General features: G+C 46.8%; 3 protein-coding genes across 4 annotated transcripts in view; 1 reads left to right on the top strand and 2 right to left on the bottom strand.

Moving 5' to 3' along the window:
• The window catches only part of MBD5 (methyl-CpG binding domain protein 5), a 121775-nt gene extending 117951 nt beyond the window's left edge, over positions 1–3824 (bottom strand). The window contains 1 exon segment of the mRNA XM_030951798.1: positions 3526–3824. The gene's annotated coding sequence lies outside the window, so the exon portion shown is untranslated.
• A 388-nt stretch (positions 3825–4212) lies between these two features.
• Positions 4213–18272, top strand: ORC4 (origin recognition complex subunit 4). The gene is made up of 14 exons (XM_030951788.1): positions 4213–4399; positions 5549–5620; positions 6378–6454; positions 7952–8042; positions 9306–9381; positions 9724–9809; positions 10986–11034; positions 11442–11593; positions 12911–13084; positions 13440–13526; positions 16173–16281; positions 16959–17054; positions 17133–17200; positions 17353–18272. The coding sequence occupies exons 1-14, from the start codon at positions 4331–4333 to the stop codon at positions 17539–17541; spliced, it is 1395 nt and encodes a 464-aa protein (XP_030807648.1). The 5' UTR covers positions 4213–4330; the 3' UTR covers positions 17542–18272.
• The window catches only part of ACVR2A (activin A receptor type 2A), a 52133-nt gene continuing 48480 nt past the window's right edge, over positions 18114–21766 (bottom strand). For both annotated transcript variants that reach the window (XM_030951786.1, XM_030951787.1), the window contains one exon: positions 18114–21373. In XM_030951786.1, the coding sequence (XP_030807646.1) occupies positions 21179–21373 (195 nt within the window). In that variant the 3' untranslated portion in view covers positions 18114–21178. The remainder of the gene's footprint in view (positions 21374–21766) is intronic.

Raw genomic sequence — 21766 nt, 5'->3', positions numbered from 1 at the left:
TTGCATGTGTACTCATACACTTTTTAACATTGCAGTCCAAGTGATTTTGACAAATTTCACCTTGATTTAAAAATAGTACCAAGTCTGAACTCCTTTCTAGACGATTCATCAAGAAATAGAAATTGCTATAATAAAGAACTTGGAATTGAAAAGAGGGAAAGAGTCAGCGCTTCTCAATTCCTTAACTGCTGCTTTTTGTTTTATTCCCTCTTCGTTTAGCTCCAGATACACAGAGAAAAATTAAAGCATCCTGAAAGCTATTTCCAATGCTCTTCCAAAATTTCACCCCTAATACCAGCCTTGGTTCCTGTGCAGGCCCATTTGAAACTGATTGAGCAGTATTATTCCACCTAATAGTTCCAAAAATAAATACAAAGAAAAGCCAATGAGAGCCTGTGGTTTCCAACGCTCAAGTAACTCTTTAAAAGAATAAGCAGGTCCTTAATGACATAAGAGCATTAAAAAGGAAATAAATGTATCCTGTATCTTTTTATTTTTGAAATCAATGGTAATTCTGATTTCCACTGGGACAGAACAAGAACCAACACAGGGACAACCAAACAAAACTGAACCCTCAGACAACCCAACAAGCCTGAAAGAACAAGCAGAATTCCCCACTTCCCCAAAGTTTTGACAGGATTTTTGCAAAGGAAGCTCAGCCACTTTCAAAATGTGTGTCCCTGGCCAGGAACAGATGAGACTGAACTGCTTTGTGCACGTGGCCTCTTAAGCCCCTAGAGAGACACTGGGACATTAGTGGGGCTCCAGATGGGCAGAGGGGCCTCCCACCTGGCCTGCTGCTTTCCACAGGCAGCATCCACTGGGAGCACTGGCTGCTGATCCACAAACTCATGGTGGGCTCACAGACTGATCTTCCACAGAGAAGGAACAACCATGAGGAACAGTAGGAAAAAAAAAAAAAAAAATCCACTGTCAAAGGGAATTAAATGACCCAGCTGAATCCCAAGGCATTCCATCCTGGAGAGGACTGTGATGATGCCAGGATCTCCAGTGCTTTTGAACAAGGAGAAACACTGATCCCTCCACAGCCCAAGAACGAAAGGGCAGCAAGAAAAGTTCAATTATTGAAGGTATTGCATCATAAAGATTCTCCTCAAACATCCGCCTCCCTAATCCAAACAGAGACCAACTCATTTGTCCACAAAGGAAGGAAGGCATGGCAGCAAACTCCACAAAAACATTATTAAAGTCAGGCATCTTCATACTCAGCACAGCCATGGCAGGTCCTTGCTAATTCCAAACTATCTGCCCAGGAAGCCACTGACCCAGAATACAGCAAAATAATTATTAATTCTGTCCCTAAAGATAAAGAACTGGAAAATCTGCACCAAGTTTTCCTGAAAGCAATCAGCACCTGTAAATATCTCAATAATAGCAGCAAAAAGAGCTTAGGAACCCAAATAAAAGGAAACTGTGTTGCCTTTCAGTTACAGCTGTTGATAATTCACAATCTTTCCTAGCACAGGTTGAAAGATTCAATTCCTTTAGCTCTGGGAAGGTTGTGACAGCAGCCAGAAGGCCCAAATTAGCCTGAGACCCCTTTGTGGCAAGCAGAAACGCAGGAATTGCCACCCAGAATCCCAGTCCCACCAGGGCTTCCTTCAGAGGGCCCTTCCCACCCCAACCCCACCAATCCCACAGCTCTCCCTCCAGCACAGACTTGGCTGCAGGACTGGAGGCCTATGGAAATGAAGGTTCATCAGTAATTTTATCTCAAGGATTTAAAGCAAGAAAAAGCCCTGAATTATTCTGCCCAGCTTCAGAATCCTGTTCAATTTCACCGTGTAACCATATTAAACCAAACCATAGGTACTTTAAAGCCCAAAACACAAGGAGATGGTTAAAGCCCTGTAATAATTACTGTATCACATCCCTGTAGGATGTGGAAGTTGGGGGCAGAGCTGCAGCTCTGCATACACGGGGAATGTAATCCTGCAGCCACTGTAGGCTTCCATGTACAGAGGAAAAGAGATCAATGGGATCTCAGGCTGAGAAAAGCAGCAGAGTCATGAAATAAAATAATGAAATTATGTCCTTCACTCTTGGACAGGCTTTTGCTGTCCAGCTCCCACCTGTAGTAAACTAAGAGGAGAGTCACATGTTTAAATCACGGGTGTTTATACACAGATCTGGTAATTTTGGGGATTGACACTGTCGAGGTTTTGTCCCCACATGTTTAAACCCAAAGTTATTGCAAGCAAAAAGAAAACTAACAGCAAACTATTAGAAAGAGCTACAGTTATGGCTGCTGCCTCCAATTCTCCATCACAACATTGTCCAGTATCAATCCAGCTCTGGTCCTCTCCTGTTCCTTCCACCCCATCAAATTGTGGCTCTCACAAACTCTTCCCACCAGCCTGACCCCAAAACTGCTGCTTCCCACCAGACACGTGGGTACAAAGTAGAAATGGGAGACAGCCCAGCATGCCAGGAGAGCTCTTCCTTGTGGGCATCCTTCAGCATGAGGCACAGTGACACACACTCTCTGCCGACCACCATCTAACTGGGATGCCCCTCTGAACACACACTCACGGCCTACTCCATGGTTCTGCACTCAGCACTTAATAAACCAAAAATAATAAGCCCAAAATAAACCAAAGCACTCCAACCGTCTTTTGGAAATTACAGAGGACATAATTAAGCTCCAGAAATAAGCAGACAACAGCAATTTCAATATAAACATCCTACTTGTGTAGGGGACTGTCTCATCTCAACTTGGTGTTAATGCCCCAACTCTTACTTCTGGATCCTTGCAAACATCTAGAAGGCTTCTCCCAACATTTCCTCGAGTCCAGAATTTAGTTTGACATTTAAAGCCATTACATTTTAACCTATTTCAGAGGTCTGAACACGTAAGTTTCCCTGGAACCAGCAGAAAACATGGTCAGGCCAGTCCACCAGCAGCACCTGACCACCACGGTGAGTGGGGATGGAGACACTTGGCCTTCCCAGCAGAAAGCCATGGAAAAACACATCCCGACATATATATCTGAACAAACCATTGACCAAATATAGCCGGGCACCACCGATAAACCCGGGGCTGCCACCAAACCCCATCCCAACCCCGCAAACACCAAGTCCAGCTCCTGGACTGTTTATCCCCTGGAAGTTCAGCTCGGGAAAGGGTCTTTGTACAAGTGGTCTTTGTACCTTCCCCACCGCAGGGGTTTAATAACTCAAACAATAAGTCAAACAACGGCCTGGAACCTGGGGGGCAACGCCGGGGCTCCCTGTTATCCCGGGAAAACAACACTTTGGGCACTCGGCCGGGGCTCAGCACCCACCGCACCACCCCGAACTTTGCCCGGCGCCCCCGCCACCATCACCCCCCTCCCCTCCCGCTCCGGAGGGGCCCAAAGGAGCATCCCCGGAGCATCCCCCGACAACAAAGCTGGGGCGGGGGGCGCCGGGAAGGGGCCCGGAGTGACAGGCGGTGCCCCAAACAGGGGTAAACACGGGGTAAACAAACAGCCCCCCCCGCCCCGCCGCTCCCCCCGCACTCACCTCAGGGCCCCCGGGCGCAGGGAGGAAGGCGGAGACGCACACAAAGGGTAATAAAGGGGGAGGAGGAGGAGGGAGCGGCGCTCCGCGGGGCCGCCCCCGAGGGACGGGTGGGGGGGGTCTCGGTGTGTTTGGGGGGGATGTGGAAGAAACTCCCCGGCGGGGCTGCGGGGGGGGCAGCGACTCGGGGCCCCCCGCCCCCGCCTCGGCGCGGCGCTGCTTCGTGTCCCTTCAGCGGCGCGAACAACCGGCCGTCCCGCCGCCGCCCCCCCCCGCGCTCCTCCTCATCGCCGCCGCCGCTGTCGGGAAGGAGGAGGAGGAGGAGGAGGAGGAGGAGGAGGAGGAAGAGGAGGGGAGGCAGCAGCGGCGGCCGCCACCGCGCATGCGCCCCGGGGGAGCTCGGGAGGCCGCGGGGAGGAAGGGGGGAAACGGGGGGAGACGACGACTTCCCACAGCGCCGCGCGCGCCGCTCCCGGAAACGGATCCGGGACAGGGAGGAAGGAAGTGGATGAGGGGGAGGAAGAAGGGGGGGAAATGGACGGAGAGGAAGTGACGGGAGCGGAGGGGAGGGAAGGGGAAGGGGAGGGGAGGGGAGCGCGCGGTGACGTGAGGGGGCGGCGCGCGCGGGGGCCGGTGGGAGCGGGCGGGCACGCGGGGCGGGTCCCGCCCTCTCCTCCCTCGCCTGAGGGCGGGAAAGCGGCGTGAGGGCAGCGCGGGCAGGTGAGGGGGGCGGGCAGAGGGAGAGCCAGCGTCTGTGTCCGCCTCAGCCTGCCGCCTCCGCCGGGAGGGACGTGCCCAGCAGCGGAGGATGCGCCCTTCCGCCCGCCCTTCATCTGCTCGGGCTCCGGCGTCTCTGAGGGAGCCGCGGATGCAGTCTGTAAGGAGGGTGACGGGGGAGCGGTTTCTGAGGGGAGGAATGGCTGCCGGGGGAGGGGGGTCTCAGGTGCCGTGCGGGGGTGAGGTGAGGGCTGAGGGGAGCGTGCGAGCGGCGGTGGCCGCCCTCAGGTGATGGAGAAGAGGCGGGAAACGTCGTGAGGGGAGCTGGGGGGCCGGACAGTACCCCAGGACCCTCCAAGCCCTGTAGGGCTCCCCCAGTTTTCTCATGGCCCCTCTCAAGGTCCTCCCAAAACCCGCCCTCAGCGTCCCCACAGCCCCTCATGGAACCTCCCAGGCTCTTTGTGGCGTCTTCGTTCCCTCCTTGGAGTCGTCACAAACTCTCCCAACACCGAAAAATCAACCCTATCAGACCCTCCACCTTCCCCATTCCCACAGCCCTTCCCCAAATCCCTGCCCAAAGGGACACTACCCCCCGGCCCCCTCTTCTTTTTCAGAGCATTCCCAGACCCTCCTAGGCTCCATAAATTCCTCACCCCAAATCCATCAGGATCACCCCCAAACCCTTCCCAGGACCACTCCTAAGTCCCCCTCAAGACCTGCAATTCCTCCCCAAATCCCCCTTAGAGCCTCCCTCAGGCCCTCTTGAATTCCCCTCAGAACCCACTCAAACTTCTCAGTCATGATCCCTCCCAATCCCTAAAGGGTTCCTCTCAAACCCCTCTGGATCTACCCAAATCTCTTTAGGGACCCCCAATCCCCTTAGGACCCCTTCAAGTCCCCTTCAGAGCCAGCTTGTCCAGAGAGATGCTGTGGTTATTGTTATAAGCTGCACATAATAAACAAGGAGGGCCAGTTATCCCTGTAAAATCTTAATTGTTGTGTCTTAATTGTGTGCTTGTAGCTCGTTCCAGCTGCAGAAACATAAGGACATTATTTTAAACTCTCTAAAGCATCCTAAAGCCAGTGCTGTTCAGGAGAAGTGTGTAAATGTTAATGTTACCAGGAATAAATTTTAAATTATTTCAGTGTTTTGGTTCTTTTTCACTAGGAAGATGGACTGCTGCATCTTTGTTAGTTAAGAACAGATGTTCATTACAATCCTTAAAAATGACCAACATCCAAGTACAGTTTCTGCCTGGGATTGTTTGGAAAGCAATGCTGTTTAATAAAATGTTTATTTTCTCCAAAGATGAAACCTTCTGCAATGAACAAGCGAAAGCTGAAGGAGAGCAGTGCAGAAAGTGCTGAGTGCATTTCCCAGGTCAGTTACATCTTTATTCATTATTTTCTTTTCAATTTATGGAACTTTTCCACCCTCTTCATTCATGTCATTGCATTTTTTTTTTCCCTAGACCAGTTAGAAAGACTTGTACAGATCCTGGATACAATTGTTAGGGCACTAAATGGCTTTTGTGTCTGTATTTCTTTCAGCTTCCCACCTGTTGCTTGCTTCAAGTGTTACAGTAATAATGTAGTAAAAAATTTAAAGGATGGTCTCCTTCTTTTGCAACTGTTTGTGGCCACAAATTTGCATAAATCTGTTTTTATCCATTTAGGTGTTTTAATCTCCTAGTTTGTAGGGTGAATCAGAACCCAGGTGACTTTTTTTAGCAGCAGGACAGCAGCTGCCAAATCAGTTTGTGGTTTGTTTGGTTTTTTTAAACCTTTATTTCTTAGCTTGTTTGGTATTTTTAAACCTTGATTCTCCTGTTTTCCCAAAGTTAAAAACTGGTTAAAAACTGCAATGCATCTTGCAAGGAATTACCCCATGATCACTGATTTCTTATGTATTTTAATTGCTTTTTCTCCTTTTTATAATATTTATACCATATTCTGCCTCCTGCAACTTTATTTTTACTTTCAAGACACTTCTATCCTTGATAACAGTAAAAAATTATGTATTTCTAACACCACAAAAGTGCCTAATTTGTTGTTATTTTATTGCTGTAGTTACATTGTTGGTAAATTCTGCTGTTTGCAGCCCCAAACATTTTTCCTGTGCTATGTTACCTCCCTAGGTGCAGAAAATCTTACGAGGAAGATTCTGTCACCAGTGTGCTGCTGGAAAACTGTTTGGGATGGAGCAGCAGTACAGGTGAGTGAGCAGCTCCAGGATTCAGGGATTTCTAATTTAGCTGCAGCAGTGAAATAACCTGCTGAAGTCAGATTTTTCTGCCTCTCTCTTTTACCAAATAATGCAGGTTTAAATGACTTCCAGGCCTGTGCTTCTAACAATTATTTACCTCAGATTTTAATAGTTTTTATTCAACTGTTCCCTTCTGGTTTTGTCAGGCCCTGAGTTTTAGATTTCTTGTCCTTGTTTCACATCTCTCATTCACGAAGCACTTTTCTTTTTGATACTCTCAGTGCATCTCCTAAGACTTTGTGTAATTGCCTGGCAAAGCAAGAAGTTAAATTCTCTTGCTGTGGTACTTCATTTTTACTTCAGATTTTCTCCTCTTTGTTGGTGAACTGTGTTAGAAGTAAATCTTAAAGTTTCTGTGCCAACATCATGTTTGTTGAAGCAGAAACCCATATTTAAACCTACTTCTGGAGCCATCCAGATGGAGAATTTAGGCTTAGGAAGAAGAGATTTAGTGGGACAATAACACTGTCCCAGTACTGATCATTTTACAGATGCAAGTTAGATTCTGCAGATAACAAACATGTATTTAAAGAACTTGTTTTAAACAATTAATTTTTCTAAGGCTGACTTAAATTAAGTGGAATCACCTGATCTGAGTACAAGTTTTCATTACAAGAGGGACAAAACCAATTATTAAAACAGTGTGCTGTACCTGCAGAGCTCACATCGGCATTTTATTGCTGTTGTGAGGAAATGTATTTCTGTTATGTCAGTTTTACAAAACAAGCCTCCCCCATTTATACTGGAATTCTGAAAAGCAATTTCCAGGCTGTGTCCTGCTCAGTGTGCCACTGGTAGTGAATAATCCTGCAGGGGAAACACAGTGAGCTCCCCAGCTCTGATTTTCCCTTCCCAGGATGTGCCAGGGCTCTTGGCTGGAGCTGGCTCTCCAACAGGGACCAAACCCACGTGTGTTGGCTGACTCCCTCACCCCTTCCAAAGCAATAGCAGGGTGTCAGTATCCCATATTCCAAAAGCACATTATTGATGTGTAACATTGGGAATTGCATTATTGGGGTGTAAGCATTTCCCGAGCATTTGGGAATTGGAGGTGTCATTGGCTGCTGTAAGCACTTTAAATGTGGTTTGAGGTGATGAGTCTATCTGCAGGTAATTTCCAGCTGGGGAGGAACAGTGGTAGCACAGAAAGCAATCTATTTCTTAGAGAAAGAAATAATTATTGAGGTCTGTCCTCTCATGGCAGAGAATTGCAGAGCTTTATGAATTAGTGATACTCTCAACTTTGGCATGCTTTAATATTTTAAAGTATTTTAAGAGCTCTGATCACTGAGCCCTTTGTACTTTATTGTATTACATTTTGCATGCCCTGAGTGTTGGCTCTCAGAGCAAGATGAACTGGATCGAGTTTTATTCTTTGAATTTTCCCTGGGTTTGGGGGATGTTGTCAGCTTTGAGGATTTCAGCCTGTTTCTGTTTTCTACACAGACATTTGCTGGAGCTGCTGAAAAGAACCACGGTGCACGGGGAGAGCAATTCCGCCCTCATTATCGGCCCCCGGGGCTCCGGGAAAACCACGGTAGGAGCAGCTCCTGGAGCTTTGTGTGGGTCCAGCAGAGCCTCACTGAAGTCCTGGGAGCCTTTGCAGAGAGAATTGCTAATGGTTTGCATAGAAACTCAAAACATTCCAGGACTTTCTGTGGAAATTCTCTTCAGGAACAGCATGAAGAAATCTGTTCCTAACACTTGTCTGTGCAATTAAAGTCATGTTCTGATTACTCTTTAATTAACCTGGTTTTGGTAAAAAATGACAAAAAGGCATCAAAAAGCTCTAAAAGGAGTAGTCTGAGGGGTGGGTTTCTGTGTATGCAGGGAATGGTCAGAAATATTGTTACCTGCCATGGAGCAGAATATTTTTTGTGGTTACGGTTTGTAAGTGTAGGTTTTGTATTTTAAGGGAATTCCCCTTAGCTGAGGCACGTGAAGGGATGACCTCTAACTTAAGTGCTTAATACTTCAACATTATTCAAACACTCAAGTCTTTAATGTTTACATTAAATGATGTGATGAAAATTTGTGGTCCTTTCAGACAGAATATAAGTTAGTAAAAAAATAAGTATTTCATTGCAGAATGAATTACTTCCTTTTTATATATCAAGTGAAAGATGCTGGAGTAAAGAAAATCATGTGTGTGTATATTTATATATTTATATTTGCACATAGGTGGGAGCTACAAATCCTCCTGTGAAGAAGCCAAAGCAAATAGTAGTTTTCCAATTTTTAAATGTAACATTTTCACTACTTACAGATATTTTAATACAAGTTTTTACTAGTAACAAGTTCTTGATGGACACCGAATTTGGGAGTTCTATAAGCAGCAGTTGGTGCAATTGTGCAGTTTTAATTTTGTCTTCCAGAAGAAAAGAATAAGCAGAGTTTCTTTTAAGATCTAAAGCAGAGAGTTTCTTTCTAGAGTGTCCAAAGAAGCCATGAAGCTGAATACAGACACCAACTCAAGAGTCAAATTCTCTCACATCTCAAACTCATAAAGCTTTTTGAATGAGGCAAAAGCCCCAGATATTAGCCCAAAAAATAAGTGACTGAAATACCAGAGTTATTTTCCTTTCCCTCCCAGTTCAGCAGAATGAGCAAATGTAATGCCACAGTCATGGCTGGTGAATGCAAACTTGTTGTTTTAGTGTTTTAGTTGGGAGATTACTCAAACATGTTCCCTGATGAAACCTTACACGCTGTTTCTTATCCTGTAATATCTGTAAGTACATGTTCCTTGCTGTTAAAAAATTAATCTTCTCACAGAAATTCTTTATTTTTTCTTTCCTAGTTATTAAATCATGTCTTAAAAGACCTCAGGGCAATGGAACAAGTGAGAGAGAACCTCTTGGAAGTCCATCTGAATGGCAAGTAAAGCATCATTGATCAGGGTTCTGTTATATTCAATTTTGTGTTTTGTATGTACTGAGTGAAATTCTTGCTTTCAGCAATTTAGTCCAGCCTAAATCATGCACGTTTGTCTGTGAGCTCCAAAGTGCCTCTCTTTGTATTTCTTTATATGGAGGGAACTTCTGTGCTCTCAGTAACAGAATTAAGTCACTTGTCAGGTACAGGAAACTCCTGTCCAGTCTGATTTTTAAAAAGGCAAAAAGCTCTGTAAGGCTGGCGAGGGAGAGAAGCTGCTGTTACATTTCTAGTGGGAGTGAAGGACAGCTGCCAGTTCTTCATGAAGAATCCTTTTCTTTCAGGGCTTCTGCAGACAAATGATAAAGTGGCCCTGAAGGAGATCACCAGGCAGCTGCAGCTGGAAAATGTGGTTGGGGACAAAGTTTTTGTGAGTGACTTCACTCACCCTCCAAAACCCTGTCCTGGGACACTGGGGCTGTGTGGGATGGAGCTTGCAGGACCTGCCTGGGCTGTGACTGGGCTTCCCTTTGCTGATGGAGCACTACTGGTGCATCCTAATTATTTTTTAAAAACCTACCAACTTGTGCCTTACAGGAGGGAAAAAGAGAAGTCTGTCTTAACAAGCCCCAGAAAAACAAACTTAAGTATTCCAAAGTTATTCCAAAGTATTAAGTATTTCTAGTATTCCTTAAGTATTTATTATTAATAGTAATCCTTAAGTATTCCAAAGAAACTTTGTTCAGAGGGGTGGGGAATTTGTAAATGTTGCTTTTAACATTTCAAAACAAAGAATTCAACCAAAAAGCAGGATCTTTAATATATTCTCAACCCTTTTTTGGCCTATCCAAAAAGGAAGTCTATCCAGGCTTCCTAGAGTTCTCATTTTCCACAGAATTTCTATTAAAATACTTGCTGCTATTTCCCTTTTCCCACAGATAAACTGATTTACATGACTACTGAACACAGTCCTAAAGAGAGTGACCAAAGTGCTTGAAAATAAATTTCCCTCCTTATCTGTAACTCACATCCAGAGGTTAAATTGGCTTTTCTGCCCCTTTTGATAGGGCTTGTGGTGTTCAGTTCATTATTTCTCATCTCACACTGGGGTGCTGCAGGGTGGGAGAATTTGTGTAAGTGGACCAGGGTGGGCACAGCCATTCAGTGTTTTTGTCAGAAGTGTGTGATGCTTCCATCTGTTCAGTAAAGTTACAAATTAAACCCTGCTCCCTCTCAGTGGAACACGTTAGGTGGCACTTTTTCCATGTGTGTGGCTGGAAAATGAGGATGCAGCAGCTATTTCAGGAAGGATGGAGCTGCCTGTGAATTTAGCTGATTGCAGGCATTCTCCTGATCACTAATTTTTGCCTGTCTGGGGCAGTTTGGGGATTTCAGACTGGGGAAAAGTGGGTGAATGTAGAGTTATCCATCATTGTTCTTGTCCTGAGGAGTTTATGGTTATATGGCATGAAGTACCATTGGACATTTTTGAAAGCAGAGTTTTGGAAGGGAATGGCCTCCATTGCATCTCTGAATTTGCTGTAATTAAACAATTCTGAGAATGACACTGCAAATCTATTCTGAAACTTCTTTATTCTCTGTCTAGGGCAGTTTTGCTGAGAACCTTGCCTTCCTCCTTGAAGCTCTGAGGAAAGGTAAACACTAAAACCCCTGTTGTGAAACTCTGGCTCACTTGACTGTGGAAAATGGAGTTTTTTCTTCTGCTTTACAGGTGGAATGAAGAAACTCATCCCAAAAATGTGTCATGGTTACAAAATAATGTAAAAATACACTGAATATAGTGTATACAGCTGATAATGATATATATACCTGCTGTGACTTTCAAGGCTTGCATGTTATGTTACCTCTGACTAAACTTACTACAAAACCTCCCCAGTTTTTCCATGTATTTTCCTTTTTGCTGTTGCACCCGTAGGAAAGGAGGGCTTAGTGAAAAGCTGAAAGGAAATCTGTTACATTTTTAACCCCATTATTAAAGGAAGCTGTAGCAATGGAAGCCTAATGCTGGACTTGCCCTGCTAATTCTCCACATTTCTCTCAGGAGACCGAACCAGCAGCTGCCCAATTTTGTTTGTCCTGGATGAGTTTGATTTGTTTGTCCACCACAAGAATCAGACCCTGCTCTACAACCTCTTTGACATCTCCCAGTCTGCACAGACCCCAGTGACAGTTATTGGGCTCACCTGCAGGCAGGTAAGAGATGGCATTTCCTCATTCCAGGTTTTTCACTGTTTTAAAGTGACTTTTTGCTTAGTTGGAATGACTTCTCCTTCCCTGGAACCTTAATTTCCTAAGAGACTTGGCTCAATTATCCATTTTTCTAACTTCTGAATTGGAAAGGGGGATGTAAAAAGAAATAATTTGTGCTGAGAGCAAATTGAAGATGCCCAAAGCCTTCAGGCTCACTGCTAAAGGAGCAAACCAACATTTCTAAGGACACACATTCAATATTAGACCTTGATTCACTCTTTGGAGGGGCTCCTGAATTTCTTGGTTGGCAGTTGGCAAGGACAGAGTTGTAGTTACTGTGTTTAAATCTCTTTTTTTTTTTTAAAGAAACCACTTCAGTAGGGTGGTTTCTTAAAAACAAAAAAAAAAAAAAAAAAAGAAAATGAGTTCAGGATCCCTTTTTCTAGCAAAAGTTCACTTTTCAATTTGCTCTGATTTTACAATGGCATTATGTTGAATTGAGGGCAGGTTGTGTGAAATAATTCCCGAAGAACACTATGGAAATTTGACAGAACTTCTCCTGTTTTCACAATGAACTGTTGGTGCTGGAGATAGTTTGGTTGTGACAGGAAGAATAATTAAAATTTCTTATCAAAGCCTGATTCTGGATTTGACTGGGATCAAGTGATACCCAGCTGGGCAAATTTCTGGAACTTCATAGAAAAGTTAATTGTTGATTTAATAAATTACAATCTTTGCTTTTGCATCATCACTGTCCTGAGTCTGGTGTGCTCCTCACCCGTTATTTAGAACCTTTTATTCTGTTTGGAGTGTAATTAAGGAAGTGTCTCCAGAGTGACAGCTGCTGTTTCTGAGGGTTTTTTTTTTGGCTTTGAAGTGTTTTTTGGGATTTTGAAGCTGTATTCTCTCAGGCTGACAGAAAGCACGTGGCCTGTCAGCTGCCAGCCCCGATGTGAGCACACAACTTGTCCAGAGCCCTGATAGGCTGCAAGGTTTGATTCAGCCTTAAGTAGCTGAAATATTTCCATAATCTATGGAGACATTTTGCTGGGTTTCCTAGCAACAAATGATCCTGTGTGATGTGGAGCATCACGTGGCCTGGGGTGGTTGGTGGCATTGCAAGGCACATCAATTGAAATCATCAGCAGAGGCCTTGGTAGAACATCTAACTTATGTTACAACATTTTAAGCCTGAGAATTCAATATTTCTTTATTTTTTCAGCTCACTTTACTTCAGTGATTTGTCTGTGCTGTAGCAAAGAAAACACGAAATTAATCTGCTTTTTTAATTATTGTTTTTCCTTTTTTTTTTTCATCAAGGATATCCTGGAGCTCTTGGAGAAGAGAGTGAAGTCAAGGTTCTCCCACAGACAGATATATTTGATGAATTCCTTTGATTTTAAACAATACATTAAGATATTTAAGAAACAGCTTTCTCTTCCTGCTGAATTTCCCGATGAGTCTTTTGCACAAAAATGGAACAATAATGTTCAGGTACTTAAAGCATTTTATACTTGATTTTCAGAAAAATTCTAAAGTGAGAGCAGTGTAAAGCTGGTTTACTTCTACCAGTAAAAGTGTACAGCTTTTACCTGAGATTGGCATTTCCTTCCACTGGCTGTGATAGGGAATAAATTAAATTATTATTGAGAATCTTTGCTTATTGAAATCTGGAGGTAAAATTGTCACAGGAAAGACCAGAAAGTTGAGGTTGGACATGAAAATTGTATTGTCAGGTGTAAGCTGAGCTCTTTAAAAAATATATTTACCTGCTATTTTTCCAGGTGAGTATGAAATGATTAGAAGTGAGTATGAGATGGTTAAAACATCGCTGTGTTGTTTCTTGCAGCATCTCTCAGAGGATAAAACGGTGCAGGACGTGCTGCAGAACCTCTTCCACCACGCCAAAGACCTGCGCTCGCTGCACTTGCTGCTGGTGTGTATTTGGCTATTTATGAAACACCTCCTTGCAGTAATTCATGAGCAGCTCTGGTGGTTTTCAGGCTGTTTAGCTGAGCTTTGCCTGAAACAGCATTTCATTAAACTTCAGCCAGTGCTGGCTCCTTGCAGGCTCTGGCAGCCTGTGCTGTGTCAGTTCTGTAGCAGTTACTCTGTGAGGATGGACTGCTCCATTCAGATGGGGCTGAGCTTTTGCTGTTTAACTTTCTCCAAGCCTTTCCATGTATAAAACAAAGCTGTAGGTGAAACCCTTTGAAACTACTTTTTCCTTTCTGAGATTGTTTTTGCTTCCTGCTGAATCCTGACATCTGCTCATATTGAAACTTGTTTTTTCTACTTGAACTTCCATCACCACACGGGAGCTGCAGCTCTCTTGGAGGGTCTTTTTAAAATTTAAGCTGCCTCCCTAATTCTGCTTTGGAACTCAGCTCATACAAATGCACTGATACTTTTACAAAGGATACATAACACTAATTTAAATAACACTTATTTAACCATCCTAAACTATCCCTGTGTTTGTGTCAGTGTGAAAAGCCTCCTCCCTGACTGTGCCAGCCCAGATGTGTGACCTCCTGCTCTGGGCTGGGCTGGCTCCAGTGCTCCCAGCTCCTCCTGCCGTGCTCAGAGCCACCCTGAGAACCACAGCAGAGCCCTCTTGGTGCTGCTCTGGGCTCTGGAGTTGGTTACAAGATTGCAGATTGTTCCTGGTGCAGGGCACCCAGATCTATTCCTGTGGCTGCTCTGGAGGTCAGGAAAGGAGCTGGTGGCAGCCAAGAGCCTCCCTGAGAGCAGGTCAGAGCTGAGGCTCAGCTTCCCCCTTGTGGTCTGCAGCATGTGCTGAGCTCTTCCTTTGGAAAGAGACCTTTTGTTCTGAGGTCAACTTCCCAATAAAAGCACGTAATACAGATTCTGGAGGGATGAGGGAGGAATTCTGGACAAACTGTGGAGAAGAGAAGGTTCTGGGGAGACCTTGGAGCCCTTGCAGGGCCTGAAGGGGCTCCAGGAGAGCTGGAGAGGGACTGGGGACAAGGGATGGAGGGACAGGAGCCAGGGAATGGCTCCCACTGCCAGAGGGCAGGGATGGATGGGACATTGGGAATTGGGAATTCCTGGCTGGGCTGGGATTCCCAGAGCAGCTGGGGCTGCCCCTGGATCCCTGGCAGTGCCCAAGGCCAGGCTGGACAGGGCTTGGAGCAGCCTGGGACAGTGGGAGTGGCCCTGGGTACAGAAGCAGGTGCAGAACAGCTGCAAGTCATTCCTGCAGCAGCCTCTGAGGTGCTGATGCATTGACATGGATATAAACAGGTTCAGGAGGATTTATCTCCTGGAATCAGGAGGCTTTAAGGTTTTAAGCCTGGAAAACCTTCCTGGCAAGATGAAATTGTAGTGCCGGCTCTTTGCAGGGTTTTCAGTGTGAAGCTCTGTGTGTGTGGGGTTTGTCCATTCCTGTTGCAGGGTCGCTCCAGGGAGCTGTGTCCATTCCCAGCAGGAATGCAGTGAGCTCTGTGTGTGTGTGTGTGAGAGCTGTGTCCATTCCCAGCAGGAATGCAGTGAGCTCTGTGTGTGTGTGTGTGTGTGTGTGTGTGTGAGGTGTGTCCATTCCCAGCAGGAATGCAGTGAGCTCTGTGTGTGTGTGTGTGTGAGCTGTGTCCGTTCCCAGCAGGAATGCAGTGAGCTCTCTGTGTGTGTGTGTGTGTGAGCTGTGTCCATTCCCAGCAGGAATGCAGTGAGCTCTGTGTGTGTGTGTGTGTGTGTGGTGTGTCCGTTCCCAGCAGGAATGCAGTGAGCTCTGTGTGTGTGTGTGTGTGTGTGTGTGTGTGTGAGGTGTGTCCGTTCCCAGCAGGAATGCAGTGAGCTCTGTGTGTGTGTGTGTGTGTGAGGTGTGTCCGTTCCCAGCAGGATGGGGTTTTTTTTTTTTAGCAGGATGCAGTGAGCTCTGTGTGTGTGTGTGTGTGTGTGAGGTGTGTCCATTCCCAGCAGGAATGCAGTGAGCTCTGTGTGTGTGTGTGTGTGTGTGTGTGAGGTGTGTCCGTTCCCAGCAGGAATGCAGTGAGCTCTGTGTGTGTGTGTGTGTGTGTGTGTGTTCCGTTCCCAGCAGGAATGTAGTGGCTTGTGTGTGTGTGTGTTTTTAGGTGTGTCCGTCAGCAGGAATGCAGTGAGCTCTGTGTGTGTGTGTGTGTGTAGGTGTGTCCGTTCCCAGCAGGAATGCAGTGAGCTCTCTGTGTGTGTGAGCGTGTGTCCATTCCCAGCAGGAATGCAGTGAGCTCTGTGTGTGTGTGTGTGTGAGGTGTGTCCGTTCCCAGCAGGAATGCAGTGAGCTCTGTGTGTGTGTGTGTGTGTGTGTGTGTGAGGTGTGTCCGTTCCCAGCAGGAATGCAGTGAGCTCTGTGTGTGTGTGTGTGTGTGAGCTGTGTCCATTCCCAGCAGGAATGCAGTGAGCTCTGTGTGTGTGTGTGTGTGTGTGTGTAGGTGTGTCCGTTCCCAGCAGGAATGCAGTGAGCTCTGTGTGTGTGTGTGTGTGTGTGTCCGTTCCCAGCAGGAATGCAGTGAGCTCTGTGTGTGTGTGTGTGTGAGGTGTGTCCGTTCCCAGCAGGAATGCAGTGAGCTCTGTGTGTGTGTTGCAGATGCTGGCCAGCAGCGCCGTGACCGTGCACCACCCCCTGCTGACGGCTGCAGACCTGCAGGAGGCCAGCAGGCAGCACAGCACCGACTCCAAGGCCAACATTGTCCATGGTAAAGCCCAGCTGCTCCCCAGAACTGCTCTGGAAGCAGGGCAGGTGTCGAGTTCCTCCCTGGAGTTCTGGTGGAGGAGAAGCAATGTAGGGAGTGTTCCCTGTGGGCGTGAGCTGCACAGGCATTGCCCAGGGAGTCTGCTCTGAGTCACACCTGCCTGTCGGTCCAGCAGTGCCAACTTGGATACTTCCAGTTCTTGCTTTTTGGTGGGAACAGCCCCATCCTGAACATTTCTGCTTCAAATACACAGCAAACAAATGTTCTCTTACCAATCCTCTCCAGTCTCAGGCTGCACCAAGGGAAGTATAGGTTGGATAATAGGAAAAATTTTTTCATGGAAAGAGTGATAAAGTTCTGGAATGGCTGCCCAGGGAGGTGGTGCAGTCCCCATCCCTGGGTGTGTTAACAAAGCCTGGATGTGGCACTGGGTGCCAGGGTTTGGGTGAGGTGTTGGGGCTGGGTTGGACTCGATGATCTGGAAGGTCTCTCCCAGCCTGGTCATTCTGTGAATTCTGTAAGACTTTGAATTCTGGGATTTCTTTGCATAATCAAGATACAAAACAGCAATGGGTGAGGCCCAGAGCACATAAAAATAGAGGAATAGACAGAGTGGGTGAACTGCCTGTGTCTGTGATGTGCTCAAGGGAAATACTTGGGATCCTTGTCTTTCCCTGCAGGTCTGTCTGTGCTGGAAATCTGCCTCCTCATAGCCATGAAACACCTGAATGAGGTCTATGATGGAGAACCCTTCAACTTCCAGATGGTTTACAATGGTGAGAGCAGTGCCTTAGCTTCACAAACACTACCCCACTCACTTCCTTCTAACTGCCCCTTTTCTCCTGCTGCTGCAGAATTCCAGAAGTTCATCCAGAGGAAGGCACATTGTATGTACAACTTTGAGAAGCCAGTTGTCATGAAGGTGAGCCTGAAATGCATTTTTCTTTTGAGCTGTAAAATATTTCGGTTTTAGTTCCCGAGCACAGACTGGGGTGGCCAGACACAGCCCTAGAAGGGAGTGGGGTGTTTGGGGCAGGAATGTTGTTCCTTCCAGTGCCCCTTTTCTTCCCCAAGGCCTTTGAGCACCTGCTGCAGCTGGAGCTGGTGCAGCCGCTGGAGCGGCCGTCGGCGCGGGCGCAGCGCGAGTTCCTGCTGATGAAGCTGCAGCTGGACAGCAGCCAGATCATGGACGCCCTGCAGGTGTACCCCAACTGCCCCACTGACGTCAAGCAGTGGGCAGCCTCCTCCCTCAGCTGGCTCTGAGCTCCTACCACCCCTGCACAGGGAATGGTTACCTGCAGGAAGGTGCTCAGATCAATGACTTTTGGATCAGCTTTCTTTGCTGACCCATTTGGGATTTGTAGGGAGAACGGTGCTGCTGTTCCCTTCCAGCAGCCAGAACTGTGCCTCGCTCACTCCCAGGTGCTATAGCTCAGCTCAGTGCCAACTCCTGCTCTCACACTTGGTTCCCACTTGCAGAAATTCAAGCTCTGGGGTTTCCCTGTGGCTGAGGGCTCTGGGTCCTGGCTCAGGCCATGCTGCCCTCCTGGCTCCCTTCTACAGCCCCATCAGGTCACAGCTCACATTGCACTTTTCCATCTCAAATGTGACTTGACATGGAAAATTTATCCAATTAAATCTTTAATCACAACCGCATTTACTTCATTAAATGTTTAATCCAACAGGTTTCAGCCACAAGGGCTGTTTTGTGCCAAGTACAAGGTAACATCTTTCCATACCCAATTTTTTGGAGCAAAACTCAAAGAGTTTGGCTCAAGAGATGCTGTAGGACCAGCCCCATGTGTTTATTTTAAAATAAAGTTTTCGAAGAAGCATTTGCAAGTCAGAGTAGTCACATTTTTTATTTTCCCGCTGGGGAAGAGGGCAGAGTATACATTTGTATTTGTACAATATTTAACAATCACTTTATTGAGGGCAAGGGGGGGGTTGGTTGGTTTTTTGGCACTCGCAGAAAAGCAGCAAGTGCCTTTTAACAGTAGTACAACAACCTGTGCCCAAAACACTGACAAATACAAAGAGGAAAGTTAAAGTAATCGCTCACCAAACTCGAGAGGTAACGAAGAGGAGATGGACTGAAAAAAAACAAACTGGAGGGAGAAAGCAAAGCAGTCCTGCTGGTTGAGTATCTGAGGTAACAGATGTTCCATCAAGGATGCTACTGGAGTCCTTTTGCCCAGGGATGTGTATTGCAGCTTCCTGTGTTTTGTACCAAGTGTTCCTGATCAACAGAAATGTCTTTACAAAGGTTAAAAAAGCTGGAAAAGAGGAGAGGGGTGATGACTGATTGTGGATGCTGATGGAGCAGGACAAGTCTCAGCACTGGGTACAGGTGAGGTTTGAGAACTGCAGCGCTGCGGTTCCTGGGTCATTCCATGCTCGGGGGAGTTTGGGAATACCCCAGGAAGGGCAGTGCTGGTTCAGCCACCTCCAGCAGCTCTGGGACATGGGACAGGAACTTGTCACCCTCAGCAGTCACAGCTGGTGAGGCCAGGCAGGAAGGGGCCGAGGGCACTGCCCAAACAATGCCAGAACCCTCCCTAGCACTCCTGGATCCTGCCCTTGCTGCTCCCAGCTCCCTCACTGAATGCTCTGAAGTGAAACAGGAATTCATTCCCAAGCCCTGCAGCACAGCAGCTCGGGGAGATCACTGAGCCACTGAAAGCTTTGGGGAGGAGCAGCCTTTCCTCAGGGACGCTACACGATGCTGGTAATCCCAGGAAGCTGGGAGTGGAACAGAGCAGGGATCTCCCAAAGGGAGGAGCCAGCCCCGAGCCTGCAGCAGCTCCTTGGGAAGGGTCACACCCAAGGAGGGACTTGGACACGGCTTCAGTTTTTGCGTGGGATTTCCAAGAGACAAATGAAACCAGCCCGTGGCTCCTGTTCTGCCAGGGAAGGGGCAAAAGCCCCGAGGAGTCCGTGGTTGGGATTTGTTCAGAACTCCAGTCCTGCCCTGCTCTGTGTGAAGTTTAATTGAAGTGGAGCAGAAATGGAAGCCAAAGGGAAGTCCAGCCAAGAGGACCCCACAAACTGGATTTCCTTCCCTTTCCACGGGGCCCCTTGGAGCAGGATCCTTGGGCAGAGCTGTGACCAGCAGTGCCACAGCCCTGGCTGGAACATCAGCCCTTCCTTCCTCCCTGCCTGCCCAGAGCTGGCTCTGCTTCATCCATCACATGCCAGTGCTCCCAGGGATGAGGTTCCCAGATCCAGGTTCCAGCCAGCCTTCAGGAGCTGCACCTGCTGCTTTCCAGAGACACTGGGTGCGGACACACGGAGACAAGGACACACAGCACACCACGGGCCGCTGCCGCCTCTGCTCCAGGGGGTCACAGCGTTTATTTCCCTTGGAATTTGGTGCGAAGGATCCAATCAATGCAGTGGGACAGCATTTGGGAGAAGCACTTTGGCACCCAGCTACCAGTCACTGTAATTCCAGCACAAGGCTTGACATCCTGAACGCCAGTGCTGCAGTTGTGAATTTCCATGTTTTTCCTCGTTTTCTGTGAGTCTGCGCTCTGGCCATTGAAATTCCTTTTGTTACCTCGGAATGGTCATTACATATTGTGAGCAGAACTAGGTTATCCCTGAAATTTGTAACATTTAGGATCTGCAATCTGTGGCTAGAACTTTGTGAGTGACTCCAGGCTCAACCTGTGGCTCTCACAGGCAGTGAGCTGCACTCCCCTCCCATGGCACCGAGCTTTGAGTGGAGGGAAGCTGCAAATCTCCAAGCAGAGGGTGAGGAATTGGGGGAACTGAGCTTCCTGAGGTGATCCTGAAAACAATGACACAGCCCCCACTGCCTGGCGGGACAGGGAACGCGCGGCGACCTCGGCACAAACATAAATAGGAAAAAGACTCTTTTTCAAAAAAAAAACAACAAGAATTCAGAGCTTTCCAGTGTCACAGCTCAGAGAAAATAAAAAAAAAAAAAAAAAAAAAAGTCATGCTTAAGGTTTCAAATATTCCTCAGACACAGCAAACCTAAATAGTATTCAGTTAAATAAATGGATGAGATACTCTGGGAAATGGAGGGAAAAGCTTTCAACTAAAAGAGGAAGGAAAATTGTCTTTCAATAAACAGCACTTTTTCTTTTTTATACACAACAAGCGAGTACAAGAAAAGGCTAAAAACACGGCTCTAGGAATGGCCACTTCCTGGGGGCATGAAGCTTTCCCCTTCTTAAATAACACAGGGAATTGGGAATACATCATTTACAAAACATGGAGCGGTTTATTATTCCAATTAGTGTTGTCAATCATAATTTAGCGAGGTGGAACTGAGGTATACCTGGTTGAGGGAGGTTAAGTAATACTTGGAAGCCTCTTTGCTCTATCCCATTGATTACTCTTGTTTCTGTACACGGAACAGCAGCACACGGAACATTCACAAGCTGTGTCGTAGTCGCATTACAATAGTCATTTTATAAACAACAATGAATGCAATAAAAACAAGTTACCCTTTTTTTTTTGTTGTTGTTTTTAAATCTGAAATGAAATGTTTTTGATTTAAAAAAAATAACAGTAGTTCATTTAAAGGAATTAGTCTTTTCTGACAGGGATTAAGAAATCGGATGTCAGTGTTTAAAATGCTCATTAGCCCGTTCAGGTCCGGATTCTTCATCGTAAGTTCCTTATCAGCACGTGAAGGGTTCTCAGTCACGTCCTTCAGGTGTAAGCAGGGAATGCAGAAAGTCTCATGGATCCACGTTGGGGAGGAGGAGGAGGGGGGGGAAAACAAAGGATAAACACCTCTTGGTGATGTTCCAGAGAGACTTACCATCCATTCTTGCCACCTGGAACAGCAGTGACGCCAGCAGTCCGTGCGCTGTAGCAGCTCCAGTGAAGAGTCCTGTGGTCACTTCCATGACCAGTGCAACTATCATAGACTGGATTCTTTGGGAGGAAAGTCAACGTTTGTCACCATTGTGACCACAGTCACGATGTCCTCTGTTGTTATAATGTTAGTGAGTTTTTGCATCTGGATGATCCTCTCCTCCACGCAGCCTGCCGACAGCCGCGCCTCGGCGTCGTGATCCCAGCACTCCTCGATGGTCTCGCACAGCATCGCCATTCCCTGGGGAACCAGCCAGGGAAACAGCTCACATCAAACAGGGCACTTCAGGGGACACCTGCCAAATGGGACCCTTGTGTCCCACGGGATGTTTGGTGTGAACCTGGAGTCTCCCATGGGGCCTCAGCTCTGCTTTGTTCTGCACTATTGAACAAAAACTCTTCAACAACAGCAGGGAGCAAATCCTTCCCTGCACTGCTGGAGCCTCCCAGTGTTTTAAAAAGGTGAATCCCTCAGACACCAACTGGGATTTCACTGCAAAGTAACTCCAGGATCTCTTCCACCAAAACCAAAAAATCCCTCACTTTCTAATACTGAAGACAGAGCAGTCTAAGATGAATAACATTTACAGCCCACTTAGCTCCTAGTGGAATTATGAAAGCCCTCCCAAACCCC

The sequence above is a fragment of the Camarhynchus parvulus genome, chromosome 7 (assembly GCF_901933205.1).
Source record: "Camarhynchus parvulus chromosome 7, STF_HiC, whole genome shotgun sequence".
NCBI classification, from domain to species: domain Eukaryota; kingdom Metazoa; phylum Chordata; class Aves; order Passeriformes; family Thraupidae; genus Camarhynchus; species Camarhynchus parvulus.
This window is presented reverse-complemented; position numbering and strand designations above follow the sequence as displayed.